Raw genomic sequence first — 20431 nt, 5'->3', positions numbered from 1 at the left:
TGGAAGGGCAAGTGGTGGTAGAGTTTGCAAAAAGAATGGAAATAGCAGTGGTAAATACGTATTTCAAGAAGGAGGAACACAGGGTGACGTACAAGAGTGGAGGACAGTGCACACAGGTGGATTACATCTTAAGCAGGAGATGCAACCTGAAAGAGATTAGAGACTGTAAGGTGGTGGCAGGAGAGAGTGTAGCTTGACAGCATCGATTGGTGGTCTGTCGGATGATTTTGGAGGTGAGGTTGAGGAAGAGAGTGAGGGCTGAACCAAGGACCAGATGGTGGAACCTGAAGGAGGAAGACTGTTGCGTGGAATTTAGGGAGGAGGCGAGACAGGTGTTGGATGGTGGTAAAGATGGGTGGGATGATTGGGCAACTACAGCAGAAGTGGTGTGGGAGATAGCTAGGAAGGTACTTGGTGTGACATCTGGACAGAGGAAGGAAGATAAGCAAACTTGGTGGTGTAATGAGGAAGTACAGAAGAGTATAAGGAAGAAGGGGTTTGCGAAAACGAAGTGGGATAGTCAGAGAGATGAAGAAAGTAGGCAGGAGTACAAGGAGTGGCGGCGAAAGGCAAAGAGAGGCGGCAAAGGCTAAGAAAAAGGCATATGACGAGCTGTATGAGAAGTTGGATACAAAAGAAGGGGAAAAGGATTTATACCAATTGGCAAGACAGAGGGACCGAGCTGGGAAGGATGTGCTGCAGGTTCGGGTGATAAAGGACGTAAATGTGAATGTGCTGACGAGCGAGGAGAGTGTGTTGAGAAGGTGGATGGAGTACTTTGAGGAGCTGATGCATGAAGAAAATGAGAGAGAGAGAAGGTTGGAAGAGGTGGAGATAGTGAATCAGGAAGTGGGGTGGATCAGTAAGGATGAAGTGAGGACTGCTATGAAGAGAATGAAAAGTGGAAAGGCGGTTGGCCCAGATGACATACCAGTGGAGGCATGGAAGTGCTTAGGAGAGATGGCAGTGGGGTTGTTAACCAGATTGTTTCATAAAATCTTGGAAAGTGAGAGGATGCTGGAGGAGTGGAAATTAAGTGCACTGGTTCCGATTTTCAAGAACAAGGGTGATGTGCAGAGCTGTGGAAATTACAGAGGGATAAAGGTGTTAAGCCACACTATGAAGGTGTGGGAAAGAGTAGTGGAAGCGAGGTTGTGAAGAGAGGTGACGATTTGTGAGCAGCAATATGGGTTTATGCTAGGAAAGAGCACCACTGGCGTGATGTTTGCTTTAAGAATGTTGATGGAGAAGTATAGGGAAGGCCAGAAGGAGTTACATTGTGTGTTTGTGGATTTAGAGAAAGCTTATGATAGGGTGCCAAGAGAGGAGTTGTGGCATTGTATGAGGAAGTCAGGAGTGGTGGCAAAGTATGCTAGAATTGTGCAGGATATGTATGAGGACAGTGGGACAGCGGTGAGGTGTGCGGTAGGAATGATGGACCAGTTTAAGGTAAAAATGGGATTGCACCAAAGATCGACTCTGAGCCCTTTCCTGTTTGCAATGGTGATGGACAGGTTGACGGACGAGATCAGACTGGAGTCTCCATGGACTATGATGTTCGCGGATGACATCATGATCTGTAGGGAGAGTAGGGAGCAGGCTGAGGCGAGCCTTGAGAGGTGGAGGTACGCACTGGAGAGAAGGGGAATGATAGTAGGAGTAAGACGGAGTACATGTGCGTAAATGAGAGGGAGGGTGGTGGTATGGTGCGGTTGCAAGGAGTTGAGGTGGGGAAGGTGGATGGGTTTAAATACTTGGGATAAACTGTCCAAAGTAACAGAGAGTGTGGGAGAGAATTGAAAAAGAGAGTGCAGGCAGGATGGGGTGGGTAGAGAAGAGATGCAGGAGTGATTTGTGACAGAAGGCTAACTACAAGAGTTAAGGGGAAAGTATATAAGACGGTAGTGAGACCAGCTATGTTGTATGGTTTGGAGGCGGTGGCGCTAACAAAGACAGGAAGCGGAGCTGGAGGTGTCAGAGTTAAAGATGCTGCCATTCTCGTTGGGAGTGACGAGGATGGACAGGATAAGGAATGAGTATATTAGAGGGACAGCGCAGGTAGGACGGTTTGGAGACAAAGTGAGAGAGGTGAGATTGAGATGGTTTGGACATGTGCACAGGAGGGAAGCGGAGTATATCGGGAGAAGGATGCTGAAGATGGAGCCGTCAGGCAGGAGGAGAAGAGGAAGGCCAAAGAAGAGGTTCATGGATGCGGTGAAGGCGGACATGCGGATGGTTGGAGTGTCAATGGAAGATGTGGAGGATAGAGCGAAATGGAGACAGTTGATCCGCTGTGGCGACCCCTAACGGGAGCAGCCGAAAGAAGAGGAAGAACTATATAAGAGAAAATGTAAAACATATCCTTGTAAGAGATGTCTCAACTCCTTTCACACGAAAGAACGATTAAATCAACATTCGAAATATTGTAGTAATCATAAATCAACCGTAATCAATTTCCCAAAAGCAGGTTCAAACATATCATTCAAAGATTTTAACAAATCTATGAAACATCTGTTTGTGATGTATGCTGATTTTGATAGTATCCTTGAAATGATTGATACTGTTTCTCCAAATCCAAATAAATCATACACAAATAAATATCAAAAACGTACTGCTTGTGGTTTCTGTTATTATATCAAATCATCTGTTGGTGATGAATACAAGAAGTTAGAACTTTATAGAGGAGAAGATGCCTCAGAGGGGTTTGTAAGATGATTGGAAAAAGACTGTAAGACTCAGAGAAATAATGGTTAAAACCTATAAACCAATGTCATTCACAAAAAGGAAAAGAAAAAGGAATTTAGAAAGAACAGTATCCGTCATATTTGTGAGGAGAAAATTGAGGGAGAGGTCAAGGTTAGGGATCACTGTCATCTCACTGGTAAATATAGAGGTCCAGCTCATTCCCGTTGTCATCTTATTTACAAGCCCCCAAACTTTATTCCTGTCTTTCTTCACAATGCTCACTATGACACACACATCTATTTATAAATAAACTTTCAAAGACATCTGGAGATATTTCTGCCATTCCTAACACAGATCAAAAATACATCTCTCATTCACAAAAACTATTCATACATCCCCCATAACCCATATCAGATTTCTTGGCACATACAAGTTTATGTCAAGTCCATTGTCGAACTTGGTATCAAATATTAAAAACTTACCAAATCTTCAATCATATTTCTCAAATCAAGAAGAGATTGATCTCTTATCACAAAAGGGAATATATCCGTATGACTGTATGGATTCATTTGAGAAGTTTAAAGAAACACAACTTCCTTCAAGGGAAAGTTTCTATGGTAAGTTAAATCAAACTCATATTTCCTATATAGATTATACACAAGCTAAAAAGGTTTGGGAGAAGTTTAATAGAAAGAATCTTGGAGAATATTATGATTTGTATCTTAAAACTGATGTATTGTTCTTGGCTGATGTTTTTGAAACTTTTAGAACAGTGTCAAAATAAAAATTCTTATGGATTAGACCCCGTTCACTATTACACAGCCCCGGGTTTGGCTTGGAGTGCTATGTTAACCAGAGTTGGTGTCAAAGCCACCCAATGCTCGCCTGTTTATACATTTATCGTTTTTAAAAGACGAGTCTAATAATTAATATTTTTTTTATAAAGCATTGCAGTTAAGTATAATTATAAAGCAATATATGTATTTGTATATTGTAATCAGTAACAAGAGCGCAAGTGAGCACAATATATGCCGTAACAAGAAGGTATATACAGAATTGTGCTACTACGTGGAAAACAGCATCATGGTTGCCATGGCAACCACTTTAGATGACGAACATATGTCGCTACACACCGTCTCCACAGTCTGTACCTATGTACCAAATATGAAACGTGAAAGTTGAAAACTTTGGGAGTTAGAGTGCGGACAGGAACGGACGGACAGACAGACGGATGGACGACCAGTATCATAATACGCCCCGATATATATATATCGGGCATATAAAAAAGTGTGGTAGATAAAAACATTAGAAAGGAAACTAGAGGGGGAGCACTCGGGAGAGTGCAAAACCTCCACCGCCAATACTGCTGGGTCACTCAAGTGAACCTTATGTCAACAGTGCTGAGAGTTATAGTTCTTTTCTCCAACATTTTTTTTTGGGGTGGGGGGTTGGAAATCACTTAAAACATGTAAAAATGCTGTTAGGGTTAGAAAAAAAGAAATCACTGAAAAAGAAAAAAAGAAATCACTGTAAGGGTTAGAAAAAAAGAAATCACATCACTAAAAAAGAAATCGAAATTTTGTTCAAAAAAAAGTTGCAAAAAATTTTTTTTTTCTCCAACAATTTTTTTTAGGGGGGGATTAGAAATCACTTAAAACATGTAGAAATGCAAAAAAAAAGATTTTATCAATTTTTTTGGGGGGGGGTTGGAAATCACTTAAAACATGTAGAAATGCAAAAAAAAACATTTTTTTTCTCGAACAATTTTTTTTGGGGGGGGGATCAAATTCCAAAATATAATGGCATGATCCTTGGACCATACCTAACTCCCCCCCCCACCAAGTTTCGTCGAAATCATAATCACTTAAAACATGTAGAAATGCAAAAAAAAGAAATCAAAATTTTGTTGAAAAAAAAAAGTTGCAAAAATTTTTTTTTCTCTAACAATTTTTGGGGGGGTTGGAAATCACTTAAAACATGTAGAAATGCAAAAAAAAAATTTCTCTCACAATTTTTTTTGGGGGGGGGACCAAGTCCAAAATCTAATGGCATGATCCTTGGACCATACCTAACTCCCCCCCACCAAGTTTCATCGAAATCCTAATCACTTAAAACATGTAGAAATGCAAAAAAAAGAAATCGAAATTTTGTTGAAAAAAAAAGTTGCAAAAAATTTTTTTTCTCTAACAATTTTTTTTTGGGGGGGTTGGAAATCACTTAAAACATGTAGAAATGCAAAAAAAAATTCTCTCACAATTTATTTTGGGGGGGGGTTGGAAATCACAAAACATGTAGAAATGCAAAAAAAAATTCTCTCACAATTTATTTTGGGGGGGGGTTGGAAATCACAAAACATGTAGAAATGCAAAAAAAAAATTCTCTAACAATTTTTTTTGGGGGGGGGGGGACCAAGTCCAAAATCTAATGGCATGATCCTTGGACCATACCTAACCCCCCCCCCCCCACCAAGTTTCGTCGAAATCTGTCGAGGAGTTTTTCCGTAATACTGTTCACAAACAAACAAAGGGGTGAAAACAGTAACCTCCAATCTTTGATGGCGGAGGTTAAAAATAGCTTGCATCAAAAAATTTAACATTTTCACGCTCACGCTGACGCTGACGCTCACGTCGGGGGTATCGCTATAGCTCTCTGTTCTTCGAACAGGCGAGCTAAAAATGACAAAACAAAATTTGGAATTAATCAGTGATATAGATATGCTTTTAATGATAGAGAAGGAATATCTCAAGTATGTTCCAAGAGATATGCTTAAGCAAATAACAAATATCTTCCTGATTATAATAAGAATGAGGACAACTCTTACCTGATGTATTATGATGCTAACAATTTGTATGGGTGGGCTTTGTCTCAATCTTTACCTTATGGAAAACTTAAATGGGTTAAAGAAAAACATTATGAAAAAGTTTTACAAGACATTGTTGTCTCTTCTCAAAAAGAATTGGATGAAGCTGAAGTTGGATATTATTTTGAGGTAGATTTAAAATATCCAGAAGAACTTCATAACAAACATAAAGACCTACCGTATGCCCCTGATAAAGAAAGTCCAAGAAAAGAATGGTTAAGTGATTATCAACAGTCATGTGATATAAAAGGTAAATCTCCAGAAAAACTACTTACAACATTAAATGATAAAGAAAGTTATGTTTTACATCAAAGGAACTTGAGACAATATTTATCTGCGGGGTTGAGAGTGAGAAAAATTCATCGAATTTTGAAATTTAAACAGTCATTGGTTAAATAAATGTATTGATTTTAATACAAAAAGGAGAACAGAAGCAAAAACAGATTTTGAGAAGGACTTTTATAAATTAATGAATAATGCTGTATTTGGAAAGGCTATGGAAAATGTTAGGAATCGACAAAACATAAGACTTTCTACATCTTGGAAACAGGCTTCAAAGTTAATTAATAGACCAAGTTTTAAACGAGCGGAGGTGTTTTCAGAGAACTTTTGTGCTATTCATTTGAAAAAAGAGAATATTGAAATGGATAAACCTATTTATATAGGAACATCAATTCTTGACTTGTCAAAGTCATTCATGTATGACTATTACTATAATAATTTAAAATTAAAGTATAAGGATAATGTGTCATTGTTATATATGGATACAGATAGTTTTATTTTAGAAATTGAGACAAGTGATGTGTATGAGGATATGATTGATAATATTGATACATATGATACAAGTAATTATAAGTCTGATAGTATGTTGTTTTCATTAAAGAATAAAAAGGTTATTGGTAAGTTTTAAGGATGAGTTGGGTGGAAAGGTCATGAGTGAATTTGTGGGTTTGAGATCAAAGTCTTATGCTTTTACGTATATTGATAATAATAACATTGAAAGGTGTGATAAGAAGCTAAAGGGAATAAAGAAAAATATAATCAAGGAGAAATAAACTTTAAACATTATTACAACTGTTTAACCTTAAAGAAGGAAGAATACAGAAAAATGAATACAATAAGAAGTTATAAAGATCAATTATATACAGAAGAGATAAATAAGAAAGCATTTGGAGCTTCTGATGATAATATATATATATATATATATATATATATATATATATATATATATATATATATATATATATTATTTTTTTTTAGAGAATGGAATCAAGAGTATCCCTTATGGTTATAAGTATGTGTTAAGGGGCATCTTTTTACTGATTTATAAATGATAGAACCAAGCAATAACCAAACCAAAGAGTGGATATGTAATCAGCCTTGGTATTAAAATGGAAAACATAAGGAATGGGAGAAATATTAAATAAGTCTTATTGAAGAAATAAGCGGGGTAAAAGTAGATAAAACAAATAAGCGGATAAATTTAATTACAAATAAGTTGGAGGATGTAAAGAAAAAAAAATATATATATATCCTTGAATGGACTGAGAACTTTGATGGTTATCAATTGAACAATGGAAAAACAATTTCCTACAATCTCAAAATGATATGTGGCTCAGGAGGTGGTCAAACAAGAGCATTGAGAGAAGTTTATCATTTTATTTATGCTCAACAAAGACACATAAACCAAGAACTAAGTTATAAAATAATCTTTGTGAATATACTCGATGGTGGTGAATGTAATAGGAAAATGAAGTTATTACTGAAAGTAGAACATGAACAAATATTCATTGGCTCACTCTTTGAATGGAATGAAAATATAAAAAGAAAGTTGAAGTGCTTTAATCAGTAAGTCTCAATTTTACATTTGCTCAATGGGGCGGAGATCAGTCTCCTATTTTGGCCTTTTGGGGCTTGAGTCAGAAAGGTTTCCCCATTCATTTGTATGGGAGGGGAGGAAATGGGTCTCCTATTTTGGTTTTTGGGGCTTGATTCAGAGAGCTTTTCCCTTTTTCCTCATTCATTTGAATGGCTGCCATAGAAACCCCATTTATCCTCTACTCTCGACCCAGACATCTCTTGACCTCTGACTCAGCCAGCAGAGACATGAATATCACTGCCAAGGGAAGTGAATCTTTCCACGACCTTAACATCCTCACCACAAGCAGGCACAGACAGGACAACAGCATCCAAGATGTCATTGGAAGCCTGGATCTTAGTATTGACCCAGGAAACCCGTAATCCCAGCGGCTCCGACTCCTCATTCAGCACCTCGAGGGCCCCCAAAAGGATATCGAAAGTCTCCGCAAAGATGACTGCATCATCTGCGAAATCAAGGTCAGAGATCTTGACATTCCCAAACGATGCACCGCAGCTTGATCTCTCCGACATCCTCCCCAGAATCCAGTCCATACAAGTGCTGAAAAGTGTGGGGACCAGTACACACCCCTGACAAACTCCAGTAACAACTGGAAATAAGTCAGAGATGGTACCACCACATCTCACAGCACTCTCAGTACCAGAGTAGAGTTCAGACATCAGATCAATCAGTTTTGGTGGCACTCCACGAAGACCAAGAATCCTCCAGAGGGCATCCTGATTCACTGAATCGAACGCTTTACAGAGATCAACATAGGCTGCAAGCAGCCCCTGCCGAAACTCTCATCTGCATTCAGTGAGGACCTGAAGAGCAAGGATACGATCAATCATTGACCTCTTTGGTGTAAAGCCTGACTGCTCTGGGCGCTGCTGCTCAAGCAGATGTTAGTGAACCCTATCAAGAATGATCCGAGCAAAGACCTTGCCCTGCACTGAGAGCAGAGTCACCCGTCGGTAGTTGTTGCAGTCTTGGCGATCACCCTTCCCTTTCCAGAGAGTTACAACAGGGCCCCTCTTCCAGTCAGTTGGGATGATGCCTGTGTTCCAGACAGAGCACAGAACTGCATGCAACGACATGAGTGCAGCATTTCCACCAGCCTTGAGAAGTTCAGCATGGATGCCACAGATCCCTGGAGCTTTACCCATTTCAACCGTTTTACCGCAGCGTGTGCTTCCACAAATGAAGGAGAATCACAGTTGATTGGAGGGTCAGAAATAGGGATTGTAACACCCTTGACGTCTAACTTGACAGCTGGTGAATCAGCCTGGTACAACCACTCAAAGTAACCGGCCCAGCAAGCCCTCACTTCGGACTCCTCTGTGAAGAGCCTTCCACCCTCTGCTCTAACTGCAGTACACCGAGGGATGGGCTTGGATGAACGCAATGCACGCATTCCCCTGTAAGCAGGATGAGAATCACTTGACCACAGGTGACGCTCTACCCCCTCACATATTCCTTGCACATAGGCCTCCTTCCCCCCCCCCCACCCTTGGTGCACGTACAATTTTACGCCTCAGCTCCCTGAACAGCTCAGGTTTGCCATTCAGCCTGGCCCTGTGACTCTGGTCAATGGTATCCAGTGTCCCTTGAGAGACAAAATTCTTCTTTACCCTTCGGTGAGTTCCAAGACATCCACCAACAAGATCAAGGACGGTGGACTTGAAGGCACTCCACAACTCTTCAGGACCCCCCAAATATCCACTCACCTTGTTTGCAAACTCCTCAGATACCCTCTCGTCCTTGAGCTTGCCAACATCCAGCCTCGGCTGGGATGGTACCATTCTCCTGGATTTAAGGTGCAGCTTTAGAGTTGCTACAACAAGCCTGTGGTCAGTATTGAGGAACTGAGCACTCCGGTAGACCCTGCAGTTCTGGATCATCCTCCAGTGACCATCAACGAGGACATGGTCAATCTCATTTGCCACACCACCACCATTGGAATACCAAGTCCAGCGATGAGCTTGTGGGCACTGAAACCATGAACCAGCCACCCTCAGTCCATGACTTCTTGCAAAATCAAATAACTTAGTGCTATTGTGGTTCCCAATAGTTCCCGACACATGGGGACCAACACACATCTTATAACCATCCCCACCAGTTCCAGTCAATGCATTGAAATCCCCCAAGACTAGAAGTGTACCTCGTCTGGGGCACTGATCAACAACAGACTCGAGCGTGGCGTAGAATGCGTCCTTCACGGTGAGATCACTCGCCTCAGTTGGAGCATAAACAGAGACCAGGGAAATGACACCCATGGAGTGACGAATCCTTAATCTCATAATACGCTCGTTGACCCGTGTTACCTCAATTATCATTGGGGTCAGCTTATTGGACACAGTTACAGCAACTCCTTGGGCATGGAAACCATCAGAGCGACCAGACCAATAGTAGGTGTAACCACCCACCATGAAATCACCGCAATCCAGTCTCCGAACCTCAGAGAGTGCTGCAATACCGATGTCAAAACGTTTGAGCTCAGATGATAACAGAGACAGGGGATCATCCTCTCAAGGATAGGACATTCCAGGCACCCACCCGAAGGGACCGCCTCAGGTTAACCCAAGGAGACCGCCGTCTGGTGGACGACACCTCAGCACCACTCCGACACACTCTCCCGCAATCTGACCCAGGAATATTACCCCGTGGTTTCCCTCCTGTCAGCAAAGATTGGGGGTCCCGAAGGCTTTGCTCCAATCCTGTCATCTGGTGAGCTGCCTTTTGAAGGGAAGCTGCACAGGAGGTACTCCCACGGAGTGCGTTTTCAGATTTTTTTTTTTTGCGTTTTTGTGTTTTGTGGAATGAAGGGTTTTACGGTGACCGGAGTGCAAATCCTGCCACCAACCTCCTAATAAGAAGTAACCCAGCTGCAGGAGGATGTCCGCAGACACAGTTGGGCACTAGATATGGATGGCCGTTGGCTCACAAGGAGCTCATCTGCCCTTTCACCGGTTTTGTTTTTAATCCTGCTGGGTGTCCATATCCAAACACCCTCCTCACCAAAAAAACCTGGTGGGGGAGACGGTTTCATCACCGACAACCTGACCATGGAACAGGTGAGTACAGGTTTACATGATACCTGTAGCAGGTCACAGATCTCATCTGGCCTGACCTGACATTAAATTTTCTTTCTAAATTTCTAGTCAATCAGATGAAAATTGACGATTTCAGATATTTGACAAATTTGTTGACCTTTTGACCTTAAAAACAATAGGCTTATTGCTTATGATGAATCATATGATGAATCTACCATGTGGTGAAGATTGATTTAAAATTGTGACCTTTTGGCGAGAAACATACAAACATACAAACAAACAGACAGACAGAATAAAGCACAAGACCAACCAATATTCTTGAAAAACCTTTGATTTTCACAAGTACCAAAATGACAAACAGACAGGGGTGAAAAACATAACCTCCATCCACCTTTCGTGGCAGAGGTAGTAATAAATTTATTCCTGAATGAGTTTTGAAATTCAAGGTATCTTTTAATATTTTTGTGTTTCTATAATAGCTAAAATTAAGTACCAACAACTGCAAAACTCCTCTACTTCTGGATGCACAATCCACTGGAGCTCAATGGTGGCATTGCCCCCAAAAGGCCGTGGATCAGAGAGCACCAGGAATGGCACTGGGGAATAAGTGAAAGGGCAGCAGTCGTGCAAATCCACTCCCAACTCCTTTTAAATTGTCCCATAAAATCGAGGGCCGAGTTTATCTTGATTTCAAATTAAATGTTAAATATAACTTTGACCAATTTTAGATGTCATATCTTTATAGTCAACAAGGCTGAACTATTTTATTAATTAATTGTGAATAAATTTACTGTTTGTTTGCCATTGTTTTGACCTGGTGAAAACAGACTTGAAGTCTGAAGATAAGTTGTTACTTTCTTCAACAACAAGATTTATTCCTCAACTTGAAATGACAAAGTTATTACAAATTCTTCAAAAACAAAATCTATGCCTCAATTGAAGGCATAAGGGAGAGTAAACTGAGAATTCCTAATTTATCTACAAGGATAAAGTGTTTCATAAAACCATCATAATTATTTTTAAGGCAATTAAGACAATGCATTAAACCAAACCTTGTTAGTTTCACTCATGCTTCCTTAAAATATTCCTTGTGTTGCTTGTATTAATATGCATAGGTATTCAAATGGTGTTCCTGATGACGAGAGGAAGAAATGCACATGATATATTGGAAATTTTGCAAACAAAAACTGACACTAACATTTTCATATAATATGGAATATCTGCATTGATTTTCTGTCTTTTGCTTTAATCTAACTCTCGCTCTCTTTACTTCTTCCTCCCTCCTCTACTACCGCATATCACCTCATTTTCCTGCTTCAGCAAACTCTTCGAAGTCGGCCTCCTGATAATTCATTTGCAGTACCTCAGCCTCAACAGCTGGTCACTTTCACAAGCTTCTGCTCGACATCCTACCCTGCCATTGACAGTCAAGTATGTTAATGCAGAATAATTTAAAGTATAAATTGCAGAAGTGGAGGGATGAGGGACTCGAAGGAAGGGGTTTACATGGTGGGGGAGGAGGGGGTTGGGACTAAGGCAGCAAAAGGGAAACATTATTGCTATAGGAAAGACTGTGGTAAAAGAAGACTTGATGAGATTTTGGGAATTTTTTATTTTATTTGACAACTTCTTTCAAATTTATTATGTGATAACCTTTAAAACGTTGCACCTTCTTGGAATGATGCGTATCCATCAGGAGATTGTGCCATGATAGGGGGCTTACTATGACAAATTTGCCTCTGTTTCAATGCCATGAAATCTGTTTGTACCATGCATTTGAAGGTCAGGCAACCATGCTTGTGTCATTTGCCCAACAATTTACCCTGTCCCCCAGCGAATTCTTTTCTTTGAGGTCGAATGAAAAGCCACCATTCTGATGAGTTAAGTCATAATGTGATGTTATCACTTCCTGGCAGGAATAGAAGGAATACAGGGTTTGCGAAAGCAAGGCTGCGTGCACTTGAGTGTTTGTGACCCATGTTCGAGACTTTTTGTGAATCGGTGGCATGCTTATCCTTCCCGCTAAAATACAACCTGGTTAGCAGCTGATAGCTGTATGCTTATTATGTTATTTACATATATGTAGGTTTTCATGGTGGAATGAAGATAAACATTTTGTTACATCAGAGGAAACTACTAACAGCCCTAATATATTCGCACACAACTTAAAGTGGAGAATTCAAACTCTCCTGTGAGATACTTGACAACAATCAGCAGTACTTCATTGAAGATATGACACATTTGAGCTGTTGTTGAAACATCAAGGACAAAGCCACATCCAATGTTTGATAAAGAATAATCATTGATGTTTTCATTGATCAAAAGGATTGTAAGTAGAGAAAAATCTATTTTTTAAAGTAGATTTCGCATACTTGTACATTGACCTGAACGACTTATGTATTTACATCTAATTTAATTTTGTCTCTTCCTTCTCACCACCTTTTCCCTTTTCCAATTGTCCCACTCTTTCCTCTGTGTTTCATCACCACAGACTTCTGGCCCATTCATAACTTCACCTCTCCCAGGGTGTCCTTCATCTAATCCCTCTTTTAACTCGGATTCAATCACCACAATCATTCCCAATGCACCACCCCTCTATCTAAGCTCTCTTTCTCCAGCTTCTGGTGCTGAAAAACCCCCTCCATATGTCCCCTAGCAACTCAGGAATGAAATGTCGATGACATGTAGCCAATACATGTGGGAAGGATCTGAAGAGTTTGACAATAAAGAGGTAAAGATGAGGAAGTGATGTAAAAATGGGGATTAAGTGATGGGTTGAATGCAAAATGGAGTTGAAGAATATAGTAATTATGGGATTATCGTGCAGAGATCGGAGGGGAAGTCACAACAAAACACTAAATTAAATACGGGGCTTAAATAGATGAATCAGGATTACCTACTGGAAGGAAAGTTTAAGAAGCAGCATTTGTGATTATGAGAATGCCATTTAAATGACATTCTTATAAATAACATACAGGACCATATATAAGTATATTTAAGAACAAGTCACACCTGCACAATCAGGCCTCACTGCCCGAGTCATCAGTTGAAAAATGCACAGGTAACAAGGAACAGTTAGCATCTTTATAACCTCAACCACATTTTCCTTTATACATGCACAGGTACGCACATGAAGAACCAACAATGGACACAATCAAAGACTAGCACTGAAATACCAGAAAGACCTTCCTCTTCCTGCAACCTACCTTTCATGGATTCAACTCACAAAAGCTTCCATACTCAGTAGTCCCCCCTCACTTCTCCTCAAGACATCCTGATTAAAGAAACATCACCTAAAATCATACCCATACCAATCCTTATTAAATAACCTTGCGTGTAGTAATTGATCTTCCTCATCTCATTTTGTCATTAATTGAAAAGTGACAAACGCACATAACCAATGAAATGCACATCTCAAACTCAGAAATCCAAGTTATATGAAGCAATGACACTAACATGACAAATAGAGCAAACAAAACAATAGCACGAAAGAGCAATCAGATTGCAAACTGCCAGGGTTTGTTTTGTGTGGTAAATAAATGGAAAGATGTACTAATTGAAAGGTCTAAATGGTCTCCTTGTAAAGGTCAAAAGGGTCAAGGAGTTGAAAGAGTGTAATTTAAGGTCTAAAGGGTTGGAATTGTCTGAAGGGGTCTAAACTCGAAAGGATCTTAACATGTCTAAAACGGGTCTAAATGTCAAAGGGGTCTACAGGGTATTAAAAGGTCTGAAAGGTGTGAAAGTTTAAAGGGTAGAAAGGAGTCTAATGGTCTTTGGGGTGCTAAAAGGTCTAAGAGGATCTAAAGCCCTGTTCTTCATTGCACGGCCCGCAACCCACTGGCGGCCCCTGGTGGCGTAAATTGCGACCTATGATGTACATCTGATAATACATAAATGTGAAAACACACCATCATAATTCGCCATAAATGCTGTCAAATTGACCCAATGGTTTCAAGTGAGTGCTCCAACATGAACAATAAAAGAACACAACTACATCAGGATATGGTTACAGACCAGTAGTTGATCACAATGAAGAAGAGTATGTGGAGGTGAGGTCTAATAGCAGCCATTATGGAGTCCTGCAGGTGGTGTGGCAGCTCTCACACCGATGTTGTATTGGCAAAAGTGGTCCCCCCCCCCTTAAAAATAGTGAAGTTCACTGATCTAATGGGTCTTAGAGGTCTAATAGTTATCAATGGTGTAACGGTGTCTATAAGGTCTTCGGGGTTAAAATGGTCTTAAAAGGCCTTATGTGTGTAAAGAGTCTTTGGGGTCTAAAGGGTGTCAGGGACATTTTGGGTCCTCTGGATCTTTTGCATCTTCATGGTCTTAATGGGTCTTGGGGTTTAAAGGGTCTTAGGGTTTAAAGGGTCTTGGCGTTCTTAAGGTTCAAATGGAATTCATACACATAATCACGTTCTGTGTGGACAAACACACGGACCCGAATGCAATACCCTCTCCTCTGGCGAAGGTAATAAAAGAACGAATCGTCGTGAAAGTAACAAATACTACAAAAGAGATTCACATTTACTCAACCGACCAATTAACTCAGCACTCCCATCCATGTACACCACATGATCAGCTCCTAAAAGATTACTTTAAAATCCACACCGATCATAGAACCGCAGCCTGCACTACATCTCACATACATCATTCCTTATCCTTCAACACAACTCCAATGATGATGAAGAAAGCCTTAAATGTGTCATCCCTCAACAGGGCGTCAGCCCCGCTGGGGCCTTATATTTTTGGTGGTGTCAATCCGTCTGTCTGGAGCCTCGACTCGAAAATGACTGGATTTCTTTCATATTCAGCACATGAATGCAATATAATCTGAGTGTGAGACACATTGAGTGATCTTGGAATTGGAGCAAAACATCACGTGACACACTTTCATTTTTAAATTTTGGGGATTTAAAAAAAAAAGTTAAACTTACTGATTGTATATGCTAATGAGAAAATAGTGAAGGATTATACAGTACATGCTTTTGGCAACCACCATTTATATACACTTTACCCTCTCCACAACCAACACACAACTTTGGGTTATTTATTTATTTATTTATTTATATACACTTTACCCTCTCCACAACCAACACACAACTTTGGGTTATTTATTTATTTATATACACTTTACCCTCTCCACAACCAACACACAACTTTGGATTATTTATTTATTTATATACACTTTACCCTCTCCACTACCAACACACAACTTTGGGTTATTTATTTATTTATATACACTTTACCCTCTCCACAACCAACACACAACTTTGGGTTATTTGTTTATTAATATACACTGTACCCTCTCCACAACCAACACACAACTTTGGGTTATTTATTTATTTATATACACTTTACCATCACCGCTGCCAACATACCACCTTGAATGATTAATTTATTTATATACCTTTTATCTTTCTACAAACTTTATTTATTTGTTAGTTATTTCGTTATTTAAATGTAAAATCTACAAATCCCATTTTTAAGGTGTGGTTGCTCTTAGATGTTACATGTTTTAAGTATTAAGTGCAAGAACTTCAAAGTTGCTGTTAGGAAAACCTGAAAATATTTTCAATTCATAGTGCAGTCCCTTTGAAATGTGAGGAAGCATAGTAATCAATCAGTCGCATTAATTTGAATCCGATAAGACAAATAATGTCTGGCTGAATATCATGGATACATTAGGCGAAACAGCTTTCAACTCGCATTCCATTGTATGGCATTTGGCTCCATTAAACTGAAATGCTTCCACTTGGATTCAACTGAGTGATGTTTGACAAGGCCCAGTATTGCACCATTTGATTTACATTATTCTAAATGACATTTGCCTGTGTGTGTGGATCATACAGAACTTTCGAAATGACACAATCTGTCCCAGAATGCTTTGTGCGCATGCGCAGAAACCCCCAAGTGACAGTGGCCATCAGGTCACCCTAAAATAAATTGTGCGTGCAAGATAACGATTGTTCGGTAAAATAAGTCTTGGAACAGTTCCTGAGAGAATGAGGTCTGCTCTGCACAACGAAAGAGTTGGAGAACTTTCTCAGCTCACCCACAGGGCTGAGATCTCACAGCTGCCCAGTACTGCAGACTCCTGACGATGTGGACCGGTGCAAGGCTCGAATAACTGCGAACGGCACACGCTACCCCAATCTTCGACCATCACTGCCGTGAGTAGGCTTAAAGGACGTATTCACAATGTGAAAATACACAAAGCTTGTGGCAGCTATATTTATGAAATGCCAGATGTACCAGGCAGACATCCTTGAGGGAGAGAAAATGTCTTGTTTGGGTGCTTTGTAACAGTGATGGGAAAGTCATACCTGGGACTTGTGAATGTGCAGGATAAATTCAAGATCAACTTTTAAAATGATAATACTTACTTTTAATCACGTCCCTATTCTGCCTCTCAATGTAGCTGTATTACAATTGGTCATTGTTTCCCATGTTGCTGTGTCGCTCTCATCGCGGTGTGCAGCGTTCACTTGAAAATCTTCATGCAATCCTCAGGTGATCATTCAGTCATGTCGTCTCTCCTGTATCTTTGTCGTGAAGCATTTTCAAAATATGCGGGAAAATAAACAGGTTTGCCTGTCTAGGCTTAAAGGAGGGAGTTGGAAAAAAATAGAATCGTCCGGGTTTCCATTGTCATGATTGCGCCGTGTTTGTCACTGACGACATGTAGCGAAGGTGGCCAAGGCCCGAATGCATGCCTCTAATGAATGCGTCGACATGTTTGTTTGTTTTTTTTTTCCTCGTAATGAAATAAATGTGCGGTGGATCAAGTCAAAAGGAGTATATCTAATACATCGATACAATTGTAGTGCGAGTACGTCTATTAATTACGTTCTTATTAGTTATTGGAACTTATTAATTACGTAACACACCAGCACACAAAATACACCACACGACATGTCCTGTCAAGGGTGTGCAATCTCTAATTGCTCTTTCTTGTTGAATGATGCCACTGATTCCAGATAAAGGAGCGATCGATATTTACATGGGAACCAGAAAACAAGCACCAGAGAGCTCCACAGTAAACGAGTGCTTCTGTCTGAAGGAATGAATGGTGCAAGAACTTGGAACAGACGGCACGTTTCCAGATGAACGTGCACTATGCCATTCCAACAAGTATAAACAAGATCACATTTCCAGAAAGTCACTGGTAAGGTTCATTAAATGTGAACATATTCATCGAGGTCAATTTCTACAAGCAGCTCAGTAAAAAAAAAAAACAAAGACCCCATTCTGCTTTCATGAATTGACGATGAGTATTTGGTTGCTCTTGCGTTACAGTACCACCACGAGTGCTACAAAAAGTAGATAAAATTTATGAGAAAGCCTGACCAGCCATTGACACTAATCGGGATAGGATACATGGATGTACATAAAAAATTCTGTGATGACATAATAAGAATACAGCTACTACGTAAAATGGAGATTCTTAGATTATTCAAACTCAACAAGCTCTTCATACGAACAATTAAGCAAGTGGAAGGCGTTGATGCTCCATATCGCACATGGTACCTGAAGAAAAGGCGACTGGTGCAGAAATCATAACACCAGGTCATCTTTCTGGCACCAGCCTACCATCAGATGAGCGGTGTAGTTTATTTTCCAACTATTTTGGAAGAAGATCTGGCAGAGGATCTGGTTGATAACACCACATCTGCAGAAAGCTCCACTAATGACACACTGATCAAAGAAACATCACCTGAACTCATACCAATCGTTACAAATTAACCTTCCACATAGTAAATAAACACAAGTTTGCCTAGCTAGGTTGAGAGGAGGGAGTTGAGAAAACACACATTCGGTCGGGTTTCCATTGTCACGATTGTGTCGTGTTCGTCAATGACTACATGTAGCTTAGGTGGCCAAGGGAGACAATGATCAACAAATAAAGAATCGAGCACCTCCAACACAAATGACCATCTGCAGACACTGTACAATATGCTGCTCTCACCATGTAATAGCTGATTAGTAGTAATCAACCGCCAACACCGCCTTAGCCTCCAACTGCATCACACTTGTCAATAGATAAAGCCAACAATATGGTTCTAAACCAGCGTCACAATTTCTTGGCTTCAGTTGTCGGTGAAACATCTGATCCAGGTATTTCAACCTGTATTTGCGTTTCAGATGAGTGTCATGACAAGATTTTGTCAATTTTGCAAGACATAATCTGCTTGGCCAAGAAAGACAAAACACTGCGGTTGCCAGAGCAAGATGTTTGGGCATCAGTTTGCCACCTTACAGGGTCTGCTTAGTTGATAGGGATCCTTAATGAATTTGGCACAGTATTGCACATCCAGAACTGCAAAAGCACAACACAGCTTTAGCAAAGCAGCAAATTAACTTGGGAGATGATGCTCTTCAGTCAGACATTCAGCATGGCCTCTTTACCACACTAGTATGGGGCAACATAGACTTTGCGGAAGAGACCCAGTCAGGCAAGGGTACCACACACAGTACAAATGGTATAATGATACAACAAATACATGGGAACCAGACAGAATCTAATGTAACCACAACTAGTTATATGAGAAGAACAAGAGAGCAAACCCTCCCTCCACCACCAACAGACATCATGCCATTCATGGGACATGGAAAAAGGGTCCAGTTTCTATTTGGAGAGCAAGTGGATGTAACACAAAACACTGGACACCGGGATTGAACAATAGAAGCTCCACATGGCATAAAACCTTGTGAAAGTGAAGCACACATGTATTCCCGGGTGGACAGGCTTCACGACACTGTTGTGTTCAATATACCCACAGAAGTCCATCGTGGCCTAACTTCCCATACTTAATGCAAGTCCAACAGAAATGGACACCATCCAGCCAATCTTGACAAGGAGTGTGAAGTATGCTGATGCTTCAGAGCAAGAGGTTTTGGTTGTAGTGTTTGATCAAGCAACGACACAAAGGTCCAATCAATAGGTTGGCATGATCAGAACCTCCAAAAGAGATAAGTTATCAGGCTTGGGATGTTCCACACAAAGATGACCTACCTTGCAATGGGAAAAGATACAAGCATGCCAGGCTTCCTGAAGTAATAGAGTCTGGCCTCATAGCCAAAGGATCTACAAATGGAGTAATGAATGAACATCATTACAACTGTGCATCCGTGCTCACAAAGGAATACATGATGCCTTGCTTCAACTGCAGTGGGAAGCGTACATGGAAGTGCTGAATGAAGTAAAAGTATCATTACATTTTCGATAACAGATTTACGATTTTTTGTCACACAATGTATTTGGTTGAATTTTGACCAGATTATGTCATAAATAAAGTAGAAAAGCACTTTCAACCACCAACACAGCAATTTAACTATTCAAATTATAACATTTTGTAACAAGTATGGCTTCCATATAAGCCATTGACCATTTGGTTATATGGATTTTCCTGAACTACGCATTATAAATAAAGATCACAGAGTGCACGTAGAGATAAGGTGGCTTAGATTTTCAGATGCATATTTGGAACTCAAAAAATTAATTTCAAGTAATCCCCATTCGTGTTACCTGGAGATTGTATTTGAGGGACTTATTCCCCCTATGTGCAATGGCCTCATATATTTCTATCATAATTTGTAAAACATAAGTATCTTCAAAAAAGTCTTCACTTTATCATCAACTTATAAGACAAAAAACCTATTCTTAGATTGACAGCTTCAACCCCTCAAATCAATAGCACCAACATCATTAATATCATCTTTTCCTTCTTCCTCTCTTTTCTTTCTTTCTTGGTTTCTGCCTCTCCACTTTCTCGTTTAACTCTCCTCCCCAACATCACCAACACTGAGGTCGTTTTCAAATCTAGAATACTCATTCGACTTTCTATTTTCCTCCTTAGGGTCATTCCATGTTAAATCATCAAAGAATCTGCCGTCATCTCTCAGATTTTTGGAAAACTTTGGGAACCAATTGGGACCCATGAAAAACGGCAAGAACTCAAATATTTTTGCTAA

General features: G+C 40.1%; 1 protein-coding gene across 2 annotated transcripts in view; it reads left to right on the top strand.

The window, feature by feature from the left end:
- The window catches only part of LOC147031249 (transmembrane protein 255B-like), a 215454-nt gene extending 198570 nt beyond the window's left edge, over window positions 1-16884 (top strand). Inside the window, exons 8-9 of one of the 2 annotated variants that reach the window (XM_085860361.1) lie at window positions 11777-11887; window positions 12948-16884. In XM_085860361.1, coding sequence (XP_085716487.1) covers window positions 11777-11887; window positions 12948-13112 — 276 coding nt within the window. In that variant the 3' untranslated portion in view covers window positions 13113-16884. The remainder of the gene's footprint in view (window positions 1-11776; window positions 11888-12947) is intronic. The other variant, XM_085860367.1, reaches the window with a different exon arrangement.
- Window positions 16885-20431: the final 3547 nt, after the last annotated feature.

The sequence above is a fragment of the Eptatretus burgeri genome, chromosome 2 (assembly GCF_056783735.1).
Source record: "Eptatretus burgeri isolate ZD-2024b chromosome 2, Ebu_testis_v1, whole genome shotgun sequence".
Lineage (NCBI taxonomy): Eukaryota > Metazoa > Chordata > Myxini > Myxiniformes > Myxinidae > Eptatretus > Eptatretus burgeri.
This window is presented reverse-complemented; position numbering and strand designations above follow the sequence as displayed.